Consider the following 14,510-nt stretch of genomic DNA (forward strand, 5'->3'; position numbering starts at 1 on the left):
TAGCAAGTATTGACAAGGATGTAGAAAAATTTGGGCTCTCAGACATTGCTGGTAGGAATGTGAAATAGTGAAGCCACTGTGGAAAACATTTTGGTGCTTTCTCAGTAAGTTAAATGTAGATTTAGCATATGATCCACCAGTTCCACTCCTGGGTATATAACCAAAAGAATGGAAAACATTTGTTCCCACAAAAACTCATACAACATTATCCATAATAGCCAAAGAGTAGAAACAACCCAAACTGATGAATGAATGATGTACATGGTTTATTCACACCATATGAAATATATTATTTGGGGAAAAAATGTAGCACCAATACATGCTAACACATGGATGAACCTCAAAAACATCATGATAAGTGAATAGCACGTCATAAAATGGCACATATTATGTAATTTCATTTATATGAAATACCTAAAATAGGCCAATTTATGAAGCAGAATATAGATTAGTGGCTGCTTAGGGCTGGGCACCGGGATGAACTGGGAATGTGTACCAACTACAAATAGATGTGGCATTTGCTTTAATGGGGGATAGACACATATGTTCTAAGATTAGACTGTGGTGATGGCTGAATAATCCTGGGGAAACGCAAGCAAAATTCAACGTTGAATTGTACACTCTGAGAGTTGAACTTCATGATATGTGATTATATCTCAGTTAAGCTATTGAAGTATTTTACATGGATTATGTAAATTAATTCCTCACAGCTATACTGTGAGGGCTGTCCAATTCTAAATTCTGTGGTCTCACTGCATCCAGCACCCTGTCCTGGTGGTAATCATCCATAAGGCAGAAGGATATGAAGATTGAGGCTGAGGGCCTCTTCCCTTTTATCTCTGGTTCACTTCTCTTTGGTTCTTTGGGCATTGTGGGAGTGATCACTTAATATGTATAATTTCTGGAAGTATAAAAATGTCATCTTAGGGATCCCTTCCTCCTTTCCTCAATTCCTTGAATGTTGTTTAATTCACATGGGTAATTCCATACTGTAAATCAAGTAGACCATGGAACCTACCTTGTTTCAGTCTCTTCTTATATAACATCCCCTTCACCTTACCACAGGTGACAGGAATTATTTGAGAGTGAAAATCCACACTATCATCTCTGCGCCTTCTTGACCCTGAAAGGGAAGATTTCCTCATTCCACCTCATTTTGCAAATGCACATGCACCTCTCTAACCTTGTGGATTTTGTTCTTGTAAAATACAGAGGTGCTTAGGGAAGTCTATGCTACAAATCTCTAGCATCAAAGGCTTTCTTCCATGTGATATTTTTGATACATAACTATAGAATGTCTACCTCCATCTTACCCTTCAAATCCCACACAAACCAGAATGCTTTTATAGAGAAATAAGTCTTCAATAAAACTGTTAGCCTTGCTGATTCTTACATGACCATGAATTCTTACATGAAATTCTTGGATTTCAATTTCAATATAAGAATTCAAATAAATTCTTATATGATTCTTATATGAAACACACAACAGCTGCCTTGTTCTGAAGGGGGGTCTCTCGCGACATTATTTCACCACAGTTAGGTAGCTGGAAACAAAGTGAGAGACTGTACTTATGTCTCCCTAATTGAGATCTGACTCACTGAGCAGAGAGAGGGGAATGAATGACAGGGTAGCCCAATGGAAATGATGTCTGCCTTCTTTGGTTTTTGTCTCTGTCTCTTGTTCTTATTCTTGTCTCTGCTTTGCTTCATTTCTCCCTCACTAAAAGAGGAGCTAAAAGAGGAGCTCAGGAACTCTAGAACAATCTGCACTGCAGAAGGGGAGGTGACTGGCGACCTGACTGTGGAAGTAGGGATGAAAGGTCTTCAAAGTAACTAACTCAAGAAGGATGTGTAGTTGATGCTGCCCTTCCAGCTGATGTTTAGAACCATGATGGGAGGAGGGAATGTCTGTGGTCCAGTGTTGAGCTGGGTAAACTATCAGAACTGCAATGGACTGAGAATTATTGGCTTAATTTTCTCTCTTGCTCTGTGCTCAAGTGACAAGTCCAAGCACACACAATCAGAAGTAGAGAAAGGCAAAGACTACTAACCATGACTCCAGGCTACCTGCAGTGTGCAACCTGTGACTCTCTATGTAGCAAAAGAAGGATCAACTAAATAATGTGGGTTATACGGCAACAGATGATTTCCAGCTCAAAATTTATCAGTTCAGTGAAGACGGTGTCATTACACTGGCCCCTGAACCCACAAGGTCTGGTCACCAAATTACTTGTTTGTGGGATTATCTTGTTTCTCTTGCTGATGTATTTTGAAACTGACCCAAATTATATACATCTTTCAATAGTTAGTAAAGCTATAACGCAATTAGGGAAATGGGTTTATTACTAAAATCACAGAAACCAGGAAAGCACAGGAAATTAGCTGTTTAGTTATTGAAAGTTATTCCCCTTTTCTTCTTTACCTCTTGACTGGAATCTTTTCTGTGGGGCCCTTTCACTATGAGTTCTGCCTCTCCTTTTCCCTGATAAAATAGAAAAATATAATAACAATCACAGACATGCAGTTGCATTGCATATATTAGTGCTTTTCAAAATTTCCATTTAAGTATAATTTCCCCAAAGCCTGTCTAATGGATAAAGAAAAACATATAATCCCTAGTGTTAAGATACCAAGAATTAGATAGCTAATCTTAGGTTTACCTTATATTTTATTTTTCATAGTCCCACATTAGTAAAACAAAAAACAAGTGAAATCAGCATTCCACTGATACCTCAAGCAGTCATGTGTTAAGGGCTTAATAGATGTCAGTTGTACATCTACTAATTTACTTAGTCTTTCCAACAAACATATGAGATCAAGATGATGATTACTGCCATTACAGAAACTAAAATGTTCAGAGAAAATTGGGACAAAAACTATAAAGTTAAGTGAAGGCATTCCAGGTTTCTTCTTGTGGAGAAATGGAAATAAACAGATGTTCTGTGAGGGAAAACCCTACGACAGGTTTTACACGTGAGACACATTCCACACACCTAGAATGAAGTCATTTATATGTTTGTGCTGAAAGCGATAATAAATGTGACCAAGGGCTTTGTTTACCTGGGTTTAGACAAAAATACTAGAATCTAAGAAACTACCAGAAGAAAACTAACCAAGAAGAATGGGTAGAATTGAGTCTTCCAAAATCTTAATTTCAAATAGTTATTAAGAATTGATTTGGTAGGTTTCTGGGGAGTAGGGAGGGAGGGAGAGGGTGGTTGGGTTATGGACATTAGGGAAGGTATATGCTATGGTGAGTGCTGTGAAATGTATAAACCTGGTGGTTCACAGACCTGTACCCCTGGAGCAAATAATACATTATATGTTAATAAAAAGAATTGACTTGGTAGGTGTTGCATCAGGAAATGTTCTTACTTTTTGCAAGTTTTGGCTATGGATATGCATGTCTGTTTGCTGTCATTCAAATGTGCTTTAGTTTCTAAGACAGGAAAACAAATTCATTTTCTTCTTTCTGTGTTCAATGCCCCACTATCTGGTGGTACTAAGTGGGATTATGTAGACCCCATAAGGAAATATTTTCCAGACTACTCAGTCCTAAGTGCTATAAACTATAAGCAGATTATGAGCATATTAGATCAGCAAAGCAAAAAAAAAAATCTTTCTTTCAATTAAACCCAAAAGGACTGATTGCTTGGTAAATAGCCCCACTTTCTGGACTTTATCCTACACAATTACTGAGAGAGTTTTCATCTCTTCAAGACCAAAATGGCCCCATGGATGAATATTGTTAATTAGACTTTATCACATCAGACAAGTTATAGACTCGCAAGTCATCACTCATTGTTATTTAACCATTACAACCTGGGGACACAAAAATTAGTTATAACCTGTCTAACATTATTTAACCAAGATAAAATCACTGGAAACAAAAGATTGGTAAATTTCTATAAGAAAGTAAAAGACTTGGGTATTACCAGCCATGGGCTAAGGAGAATAACTAAAAGGGTGAAACTGTGGTTCTCAAAAGACAGATTAATCATTTTGCCCCCTCTTGGTTTCTCCCTCCAGAAAGTGGGATCATCAGCCAATAGAAGGTCATCTACCCAGGTAGCTCTCCAAGGGACTCTCCTCATCTCTTCTTCACCCAAGATGGTAAAGTGGTTATGGACTCTCTGGTGCTCTCTCATTACTCTCCTGAAGGTCTATGCTCATAGTAGCAAGAGAAGAGATCCAGATATCTTACTCTTACCCTCCCATATCCCAGCCAGGCTTGGCACTAAAGCTCTAATCATAACTTTGAACAACCCAATAAATAGAGAGCTTTTTTGGTCTCCATCTGTCCCTCTCCCTGGTTACATCTTTCCTGGGACTGGTAGCTATGTTAAACTTATCTTTCATCAAACCCATTAGGCCTAATATTTTTAGGGAGAAAAAGGAAACACACTGAAATCCATTCTAGCCTGTGAAGCTTTTGATAGAAGGAAACCTAGAGCTTAAAACCAGCTAATTTATAATACAGCACCGTTGTGTTTTCTTTTGAAAATAGAGTGACTAAGCAAGACAGGATCTAACTAATTTTTGTGTCCCCAGGTTGTAATACCCATTTAATAATATGGAATCCCCCACCATAAATTCTATCATGGCATTTAATATATAATTTAAGGGTTTTTTTTAAATTGTTGGGCTTGGCATTAATTAATCTCTAATAGTAATTGTGACACAATTTTAAATTATTTCCTGTTTTCCCAAAATTTTAGTAAAAGTCTCAGTAGATGGGAACGATTCACTAAGTGCCAAGGAGGGTAACCAACTGTCCCAGTCCACCCAGGACTAAGGGGTATCCTGGATGCAGGGTTTTCAGTGGCAAACCAGGTTGTGTTGTTCACCCTAGTTTCAAGCAATCCGATCATAAGGCAACGGGACCAAGTCACCTATGTGACCGTACAAAGTATCAGTGGAACAGGTTATGCCAGCTCTAGTTCTTTACTCATATCCACGCAGTAGAAGAACGGCTACATTTCTCTGCAAAAAAGTCAAGCAGTGGTGACAGACCACACTGTGGAGTTGATGAGAGAATTTCATAGAGGAAAGGGCTAGCAATTGTGTCCCCTGCATTCCCAGTGTTATCTCTCCAGTGACACACTTCCATTTCTTATCTCTCCTCTCATCCATCCCCCCTCCAATCCTGAGGTGGCCCAAACCAGTAGCTGTTGAGTGTGGGTGGAGCCAAGCGAGAATGTGAGAAGAATGTGACCATGCCACATCCCCACTGCAGGTGGCCCAGACAGAGGTTTGCTCAGGCTGAAGGAGGGGAGGTGCTTTGAAATGGAGAAAATATTGAAATTTTAATACTAGTCCCAAAAGGACTCTTAACTACTGAAGAGGGACTTAACTCTTGTGACAGGGGAACAGGAAATCTATCAGGCATGCCCAAGTCAGGAAAAACTCACCCAGGAGGTAGATTTGAAAGGGCAGTGAAAAAAAGAACTTATTTTCTACCTGTAATTTACCAAGTCTGGCCATGTTAATAAACCAATGATGCAAGGTAAAGAAATTTCCACAAAAAGCAGATAAAACTCAGGGAAAAGATTTTAGGTCCTGGGCAGATAAAAACTATTATATAAATGCAAACAATTTATAAGCCTGGCTCCAAATGGGTTTGCTTTCTAGATTTTGCTGCTCTCAAACTGACTGATAACTTAAGCTGTCAGTTTAAGTTTGCTAAATTTGTATTGACCCATGGGGCCAAGTGGAAGTGGTACAAACTTTATCTTACCCCTGATCTTGGCACTTCTTTGCAGACGTTTTTTCACTTTTCTCTCACTGGAGACCAACTGGTCAGCAGTGTCGCTTCTTTCTGGGGATAAGCAGGGGAAGATACAGAGTTGGACAAAACAGCAGTTGACATGAGAGACCAAAAGCAAGTGAGTAAACACCGGATTCAATTCTGAAGCCCCTTTTCCTATTCACTCAGCCAAGAAAGCCTGTTTATGGTAAGGGATCTCAAACAGGTGTCTAGAGCATACTCTACTTTTAGGAAGGAAGAGTTTTAATTACGTACAAGATTTTATTGTACTTTGGAAAGTACAAAGTGGTTTAGAATTTATCTATATGTTTATCTATGTACACCTAAAAGAGAATGATATAATAATTAAATCCAAATATTTGATATTTTGAAAATAAGTATTCTTAAAATAGATGCTACCACATTTTTTTTGTTTTTTTTGCCCAAACAAAACTGTACACATTCACCAACAGGGTAGTCATATAAATTGACAAAAACATAAGATACATAGATTGGTGAAAATTAATAATTTTAATTGGACTTCAAAATCTTATTATATGGCTCTGTTCTAAAATTGATGATCACATAAGTCTAGGTCTCATTTTCTAGAAGGAAGGAGTGCTTTAGACCACTACTGAGGGATGCCTGGGTGGCTCAGTTCATTAAACGTCCCACTCTTGATCTCAACTCAAGTCTTAATCTTAGGGTCATGAGTTCAAGCCCCACATTGGGCTCCTTGCTGGGCCTGGAGCCTACTTTAAAAAAGAAAAAGAAGAAGAAGAAGTAAAGCATGACTGAAATTAAAAATTTTCAGAGGTCCAACTAGAAGTAATACATAATCTATTACTGGAAATGTAGAACATAAAAATTATATGAGATATCACTATTCTCGAGAGAACCATAATTAATTTGTTCAAAAATATTCCCCTAGGCTTTTGTCTCTGTATATTTTACTATTTAAGCAATATCTTTTCATTGCAAAATTTGAACATGTTTAATACTTTCCTTGTACACACATACACTTAAATACACAAATAATAACATAAATATCACCTATATTCCAATGACCATATATAAGCCACTGCATATATTTTTATTGATGACCATCTATTGATTTTTCCATATATCCATATCTGTGTCTCTCTCTCTATAGACTACTACATATAAATAAGAATTTACAAATATCTAAAAATACATTTATACAAATATATATGTTTTTGGTTTTTAACCATGTGCACAGGTGCATGCCCACGTACACATACAGGCTGTTTTTTGCATTTGGCTTTCTCTGGAACATCTTACCAAATTAATACAAATTTCTTGACCCAGCAGAGAAGCCACATATGGAGGATGGCACTGTCTCCTGGGATTATTTAGCTCTGGGTGATTCCGTGTTGAGCACTAAGCCATTTTGTGCAAGCCACTAAGTTTTCAGGCCTCCTTGTTTACAGCGTATTAGCTTATGTCCTCGTGGTGCAGCCTCTAGGAAAGGGTCAGGGCCCAAGCAGGGAGATAAGAAGCAGGGCCTTACACTGAAGTGCTTACCTTTTTGATTTACTCTTCCCTGATATCTCCTTTTAATCCTTGTCCAGGCATGTCCTTTCTTTTTTCCTTCAAACAAAAGAGAATAAAGTTAATCATTCAGAGCTGTAAATATAATTCTCAAAACCATAGATGTTAGTAGTTTCAAGTACTTTTTCAGGCCACAAGAAGAGGATGAAATTCTTAAATACCAGCACAGCTGTGTGAGGCTGACTACGGAGTTATGCTTTACTCCACACAGAGTTGGGAGACTACAGGAGACGACCTTCCTTTGAAAATTAAAAACCAAAACCAAAAAACACTAAAATTGGAAAATAAACAGGAGTTTATTTGGGTGTCTTAGCCTGAATGACCACCTTTGGGGACGTATGTCAATGTTTCCTCTTCAAGTGTCAAATGTGTCATAGCTGGATAGCGTCATGGATAATATGCCATGTTGGAAGTTGGGAGATGTTCTCAGCTTTGAAGTGGAGACTTAAACAATCTCTGTACTTGTAGTTGTGACACAAATCCTCCCACTTCTGTGCCATCTAGTCCTGGAGGACTTAAAGAAACCATAGCAGGTTATGTGTTGTGCAGCATATGAACACATAGGAGTGTGAGTAGACCACTGACACTGGGTAAATAGAGATCTTATCTTGTCACCATTGTGAAATAAAAATAGCCAGCTACTAGATTTTTACTGCCAAGAGTGAATACCCAATCCATGGAGGGAGGCCTTGTGACTCCCCCTTGAGATTCCCATTCTATTCAGAGGTAGATCTACTCAGACTCTAGGACTTACAAGGCAGGAAGGGCCTATAAATAAAAAGCCTTGCTCATCAAATGAAAATGATATGTGCAAGAATTCTGGGATTTTTCCCTGTTGGTACCATGGCTTTCCAAGAACCTGCCCAGGCCTGTGTAGGGGTTATGACTATGTGTCAAGGTCGTGATAGACCTGTTTGTCTCTCAGTGGGGAGAGCCACATCACAAGGGACTTTGTTCCTGACTGCTCCAGGACACTGATCAGGCCTTGACCTCCTCTGGGAGCTATTGGGGGTGCCTCAACATCATCCACATTTCAGCTCACAGACCAGCTGACTCTGGCCACACCACTGTGGCCCTAGAAACTCATATGTGTCGGAAGCATGGCCTGCACCATTAGTAGTCCGACAATGGTGCCCTTTATCAAAAAGCTCCTTCCAATACTCTGATTGTCTGACTCTATGTCCCTCATCTCTTCCTGGACACCCAACTCTGGAAGGCTCCTTGGTCAGTGAAGGCAGCTGTCCCCAGAAAGGGATTAGTTCCTTCCTGCACCATGATCAGGATAAAAGTGGTGGGGGATTAATGGTGTTAGAACAATTCTGAAAATTTAGGATTCTGTTCTGCCTGCTCTTGGAGATGATGCCTCATTCTTTCTCCTATCAGTCTGGAGGACAGAGCCTTCAGAGAGCCTAGGGGATTCAGATTTAATTCTGATCTGATTACATTTTATGAAAATGCCCTTGTCCCACTTGTATCTGACCTTCAGGATAAAAGTCAGAATGGGAATAGGAGATCGTAAGGAAAGGAGATGAAGTTACAGCCACCAAAACAGTACACACAGATTTTGTGGCAGAAAAGGAAGAGCAAAAATCCAGACACCTGTAGAGCCTAACAGGTATGGTAGAAGGGGAAGCATTAATGATATCTGTCTTGCAGAACTGCCTGAATCCTACCTCCAGAGAGAAACTACACCAGTACATATCTCTTACCACAGACATGATGAATCTACCTTTCTGCATCAGACAAGAAAACAAAGATTGGCCCCAGCATCTACACATCCCATGCAAGATTCCTCTAGACATCATTCCTACCCCTACTCTCAGTCACTTGGGAGGGTGGGCAGTTAGGGAAGGCTGGTGCCACTTGGTTTGTGTCATGGATAGAAAGGACAGATTGGGATGGACTATCCTCAGGAAGTGTCCCCCCCAACTGAACCCCACCCCCAAATCAGGGACTAGATGCAATGAATGAAACTGGGAACTCCAAGGTTCATAGCCCGCCAGAGGCCCACGTTGGAGGTACCATCCATCTTCCTCTGGTTGATGTATGTTCCATTAGGGAACCTCAGCAACTATAAATGCTTCCCTTTCAGAGCCACCATGTGTGCCCCTGGAATTGCACTTCTTGTGTGGAAATGCACTTCACTTGACCCCTTATGCAAACATGGTAAATTATACTTTGGGTTGTCATTAGAGACCTAAATCATTTATACTTTATGAAATTTGTTAAATACTGTAGGAAACAAATTGAGTGGATTTGGTCTTAGCCTACACTGGCCAAATTAATCAAAATGGCTGATGGAGTGGTGTCTTCATGGGTAAATTTACCAGGATCTGCTGTGTTTGGTATATTTGTGGGAAGGCAATTTTCCATGGCATTTCCACATGCCTCAAAATATCTTTTTGGCAAGGGTGTTTGAGTAACAAATAACCTTGGAAGCCAAAGATAATGTAACGCTCTAGGTCAGAGAGCAGCTTTGTTTACTGACCTGTATAAAATAGAAAACTCCCTCCTCCCCCCAGAGGAGATTTGTTCAAGCTCCAGCTAATAATATAATGTTTCCTTCAAGGATAAGGTTTGAGCAGGTATGCCAGCAGCTTCCTCCTAAGACCGAGGTTTCTGAAGTGTGGTATTCCTCAACTTGAGCACAGCCTGTCTGTGCTGCCTCACCCCCAACATGGGTTTTCAGGGAGAAGAACTAATGTACCTATCCTATATCCCAGACATTTCATTCCTAGGTATTTATACAAGGGATCTGAAGGCATGAAGCCACAGAAAGTCTTCTACAAGAATGTTAAAGTTCACTGCAGCTTTTTCATATTAATGAAAAACAGGAAACACTTGCATATGTGTCAATAGGAGAACATATATACAAAATTTGGTATACTTATATACTGGGTGATACTTTGCAAAGAAAACGAACAAAATGTTGATATATCCAACAATGTGAATAAATCTGAAAAATATGCTGAGTTAAAGAAACCTTACAGCAAATGAGAACATGCTCCAAAACCTCGCTTATTTAAGGTTTTAATACAAGCCAAACCAACCTGCTGAGAAAACTAAGAAGTTTTCATAAGCTCTCTCTTATGAGTGATGGATAAGTCTATACCAAAGGACATAAAGGTTCTTTGCAGGGGGATGGTCATGTTTTGTATCTAGATAAGGATTTGGATTATACAGGGGGAATGCATTTATCAGAATTCATCAGATGATTCACTTCATATTTGTGCATTTCATTATAATGGTTATCTTAAAAGAAAAAGAAAAGAACTGAAAACAAATAATGAATTCTAGTTAATGATATGCAGGTTGAAGTATTTGGGGGGAAATACAGTACTGCTATCTGCAATTTTGAGATGTTTCAAACTTGAAGATGAGTTAGTGAAGAGAAGGAACAAATGGATAGATAGATGGAAACATGACAAAGTAAGAATAGTATAATGCTAATTATGAATCTACATAAAGTATCTTGGTGTTTACACAAAATTCTCCCAAGTTCTCTGTCCCTAAACTTTCCATGATTCAATAATGGCAAAAAGAGCTTTGGAAAGAAAAGAAAGATTATTTACCAACCAATGACACTTAGAATAAAAGAAGAATTTTCACCCACCACACAATAATTTGATAAGACGGCCCATTAATCACCTTACTGTACTGAGGAGAAATAAATGTCAACTTGAAATTTTTAATCTTGCTAAAAAAGTTCAATCAAGGCAAATTTGCAAATATAACACTTAGAGAGTCTGCCACATAGAGATCACTCACTAAAAGAACCAATAGAATTAAGTCAGCTGAACAAAAGTCAAACCAAAAAACAAGAAGAAGAAAGAAAGAAAAGAAAAGAGCTCTTTCCCATCCTGGAAGATGGCGGGTGACAAAGCTGAGACACCAGAAACAAGGAAGAAGGAACTGGAAGCCAAGAAGGCGGATGCTGTAGCAAGGTTAAGAAGGGGAACCTCAAGGCTAAAGCACCAAAGAAGGGGAAGGCCGACTGTTGCAGAAACCCCATCCTTGTCAAAGGAAATGGCAGGTATTCCTGATTGGCTCTGCATTCCAGAAAGGCCAAATACAAGAAAAAGTAATCAACAGCTAAATCCAGGGTTGTAAAGGAAAAGTTTCTTGCTACTGTCACAAAACAAGAATGGCGGTAAAAAATACCTACAAAATATATAGGTATTATCCTACTGAAGATGTGCCTCGAAAGCTGTTAAGCCACGACAGAAAACCTTTCAGTCAGCATGAGAAAACCGCAAGCTAGCATCACTCCTGGGACCATTGTCATCCTCACTGGGTATCACAGAGACCCTCTGTCGAGTTCCTCTGGTAGAACACATCAGAAATTTGTCATTGCTGTCTCCACCAAAATTGGTATCAGCATTATGATAATCCCAAAACACGTCACTGAAGCTTACTTCAAGAAGAAGCTGTATAAACCCAGACACCAGGAAGGTGAGCTCTTTGACAGAGAGTAGAAGAAATATGAGACTACAGAGCAGCACAAGGGCAATCAGCAAACTACGGTCTCACAAATTCTGCCAAAAACCAAAATTGTTCCGCAGCTTTGGACTACCCACACTCAGTGTTTTCTCTCCTTACAAATTGGTGGTATTAAATTTCTTACAAAGAACCTAATTAAGTAACTGATCATTTAAAAAGTCAAAGAAACAAGAGTGAGCATATAAAATTTTTAAAAAATTTAAATTAAGGAAATATCAACTGCAAAAAAATGGTAATAGTTTCAACATTTGTGATGAAAGAAAATTAAAAATAAAATGATACAATATTACACAACAATAGCTTCCTGGTGATCAAATGCCAAATATATAGTGAATCCCCATGTTCAGACCTTTGACATCATCTGGGATTGAGGCACGCTAAAGAGATGCCAGAAATCTCATCTCAAATTTCCAAAATAGCAGAGGAAAAGAAAGGAATATAGAATTCAATTTCAATCCATCAGAAAGCAGGGAATGAACATAAAAACACAGGAAAAGAATGGTCAACAGTAATATAGAAGATATAAATCCACATATATCAGGAATCCATGAAAAATGCAAAGTGAACTGAACTATTAAAAGATTAGGATTATCAGAGAAGGTTATTTAAAAAACTAAGTGTTGCTATAGGAAACATAAAACACGGCTGTACAAGAGGCCTTAATGAAAAGGGAATTTTAAAAATTCAAAGATAAAACATTAAAAGTTAAAACAACAATTTTAGCTTTCCAAGAAAGAGAATTTAAGGTAAAAGAATATTTAGAAGGATAAGGAATAAGATTGTGTGATTGAAAAAATCCACCAAGTCATAGCAATCATGAATTGCCTAAAAGTACTTAAAGTAAACAACAGAATAAGGAGGAATTGGCAAATACACAATCATGTGGGAAAACTGAACACATCTCTGTGCAAACCCAGTACAGCTTAATTTAGAAGATTTAGAACAAAGTTGTTCTTGACAAAGAAGATGTGTATGGGGAAAAGCTAGAGCCCAATATATAGTATTTTAAAGTGGCATAGGTCATTTACAAATATTGACCATACATTAGTGTGCAAAGGAACTTTCAACAAATTTTAAAGAACTGATGAGGTCAGTTGTTCAGACTGTGTTCCAGATGGGCATCTTCCATTCCTATTTAACAGAATACCTGCATTATTAGAGATGTCAATGTGTCTGTACAATACCCTAGTTTATAATGTCCCTTTCAAGCTCCCATGGCCACCAGCTTAAGATCTGATCAGTAAAGTGAAAGCAGGATATTGTTGCAGGAAGAAGAGAACTCTAGGAAAGCTTCTCAGAAAAGAGATAGACCTCTACGGGAAGGTGTATTTTGCTCTTCACCCTTTCTCCCTCTGTTGGCCTAATACATAGACACACGGCTGGAGCTCAGGAGGCACTTTGGACAATGACATGATTTTTTTTTTAAAGATTTATTTATTTATTTAATTGAGAGATAGAGAGTTTATGAGCTGGAGGAGGGGCAAAGGGAGAGAGACAAGCGGACTCCCCACTGAGCAGGAAGCCCAGTGTGGGGTTGGGGTTCAATCCCGAAATTCTGGGATCATGACCTAGGCTGTAGGCAGACGCTTAACTGACTGAGCCACCCAGGCACCCTAGGACACCCTAGGACAATGACATGATCTGGAACTGAAAATCAGAAGAAGCTCCAAAGTGAAGGGCCCAAAGTAGCCAATACAAATTAGAAAAAGAAAAACAAAATGGGAGGTCTTACACTAATAGATTGCAGCACTTACTATAAAGCTATAGTAATTAAGATGGTATAGTATTGGCATAAAGATAGACATATAGATAAATAGAAAAGAATGTCCAAAGTTACACCCAAACACGTATGGGCAACTGACTTACAACAAGGATGTCAAGGTAATTAACTTATTAATTCAATGCACAAATGATCTGGGACAACTGGATATCTGAATGTCAGAAGGAAGGAAGAAAGGAAGGGAGGGAATTCTTGAAGTTCTTGAAGAAAATTTTCTTCATGAAAAACTATATTTTCTTCAAGAAAAAGTTCTTGAAGAAAATATAGTATCTTGAGTAAAGATTTCTTAAATAGAACTGAAAAGTTGCAAATTATAAAAAATGCTGTTACAATTCAAAATAAATTTTGCTCTTTGACACTGCTAAGAAAATGAACAGAGAAGCTACAGATTATACAGTACATAACCAACAAAGGACTTCTATCCAGAATATATTAACTTTAAAACTAGAAAATAGACAACGCAAAGAAACATGGATAAAATATTTGAATAGACAATTCACTAAATGAGATCTATGGGTGACAACTAAATACATAAAAAGATGGTTCAGCACCATTACTCATTAAGAAAATGCAAATTAAAACTATGAATTACCATTACACACCTATGAGGATGGCTAAAATTAAGATTAGCAATACAGAGTGTTAGTAAACATATGGAGTAATGGGAACTTTCTACATTGCTGGTGGGAATATAAAGAGATACAACATAAAACATACTTTGGCAGATCCTTAAAATGTTGAATATGTACTTATGTTCATATGACCCAGTAGTATCACTCCTACATATTTACCTAAGAAAAATTAGATCATATGTCCACCCAAAGATTTGTATGCACACGTTCCTAGAAGTGTTATTTGCAATAGCCAAAAACTAGAAACAACTCAATGTCTATCAACAGGTGAGTAGATCTT

The 14,510-nt window shown here is 38.3% G+C and overlaps 1 protein-coding gene and 1 pseudogene across 51 annotated transcripts in view; one reads left to right on the forward strand and one right to left on the reverse strand.

Moving 5' to 3' along the window:
* SP140 (SP140 nuclear body protein) overlaps window positions 1-14,510 on the reverse strand; it is a 73,650-nt gene that overhangs the window by 10,504 nt on the left and 48,636 nt on the right. For 40 of the 50 annotated variants that reach the window (XM_082690830.1, XM_082690836.1, XM_082690824.1 and 37 more), the window contains 4 exons: window positions 7,292-7,357; window positions 5,738-5,818; window positions 2,423-2,482; window positions 1,019-1,123 (listed from right to left, as the gene is read on the reverse strand). In XM_082690830.1, coding sequence (XP_082546956.1) covers window positions 1,019-1,123; window positions 2,423-2,482; window positions 5,738-5,818; window positions 7,292-7,357 — 312 coding nt within the window. The remainder of the gene's footprint in view (window positions 1-1,018; window positions 1,124-2,422; window positions 2,483-5,737; window positions 5,819-7,291; window positions 7,358-14,510) is intronic. The other 10 variants (XM_082690841.1, XM_082690832.1, XM_082690837.1 and 7 more) reach the window with 1 other exon arrangement.
* LOC309843456 (large ribosomal subunit protein eL6 pseudogene) lies at window positions 11,186-11,961 on the forward strand (annotated as a pseudogene). Its single transcript has one exon. The product of its transcript is annotated as a large ribosomal subunit protein eL6 pseudogene (transcript).

This window comes from Mustela nivalis (assembly GCF_964662115.1).
Source record: "Mustela nivalis genome assembly, chromosome: 11".
NCBI lineage: Eukaryota > Metazoa > Chordata > Mammalia > Carnivora > Mustelidae > Mustela > Mustela nivalis.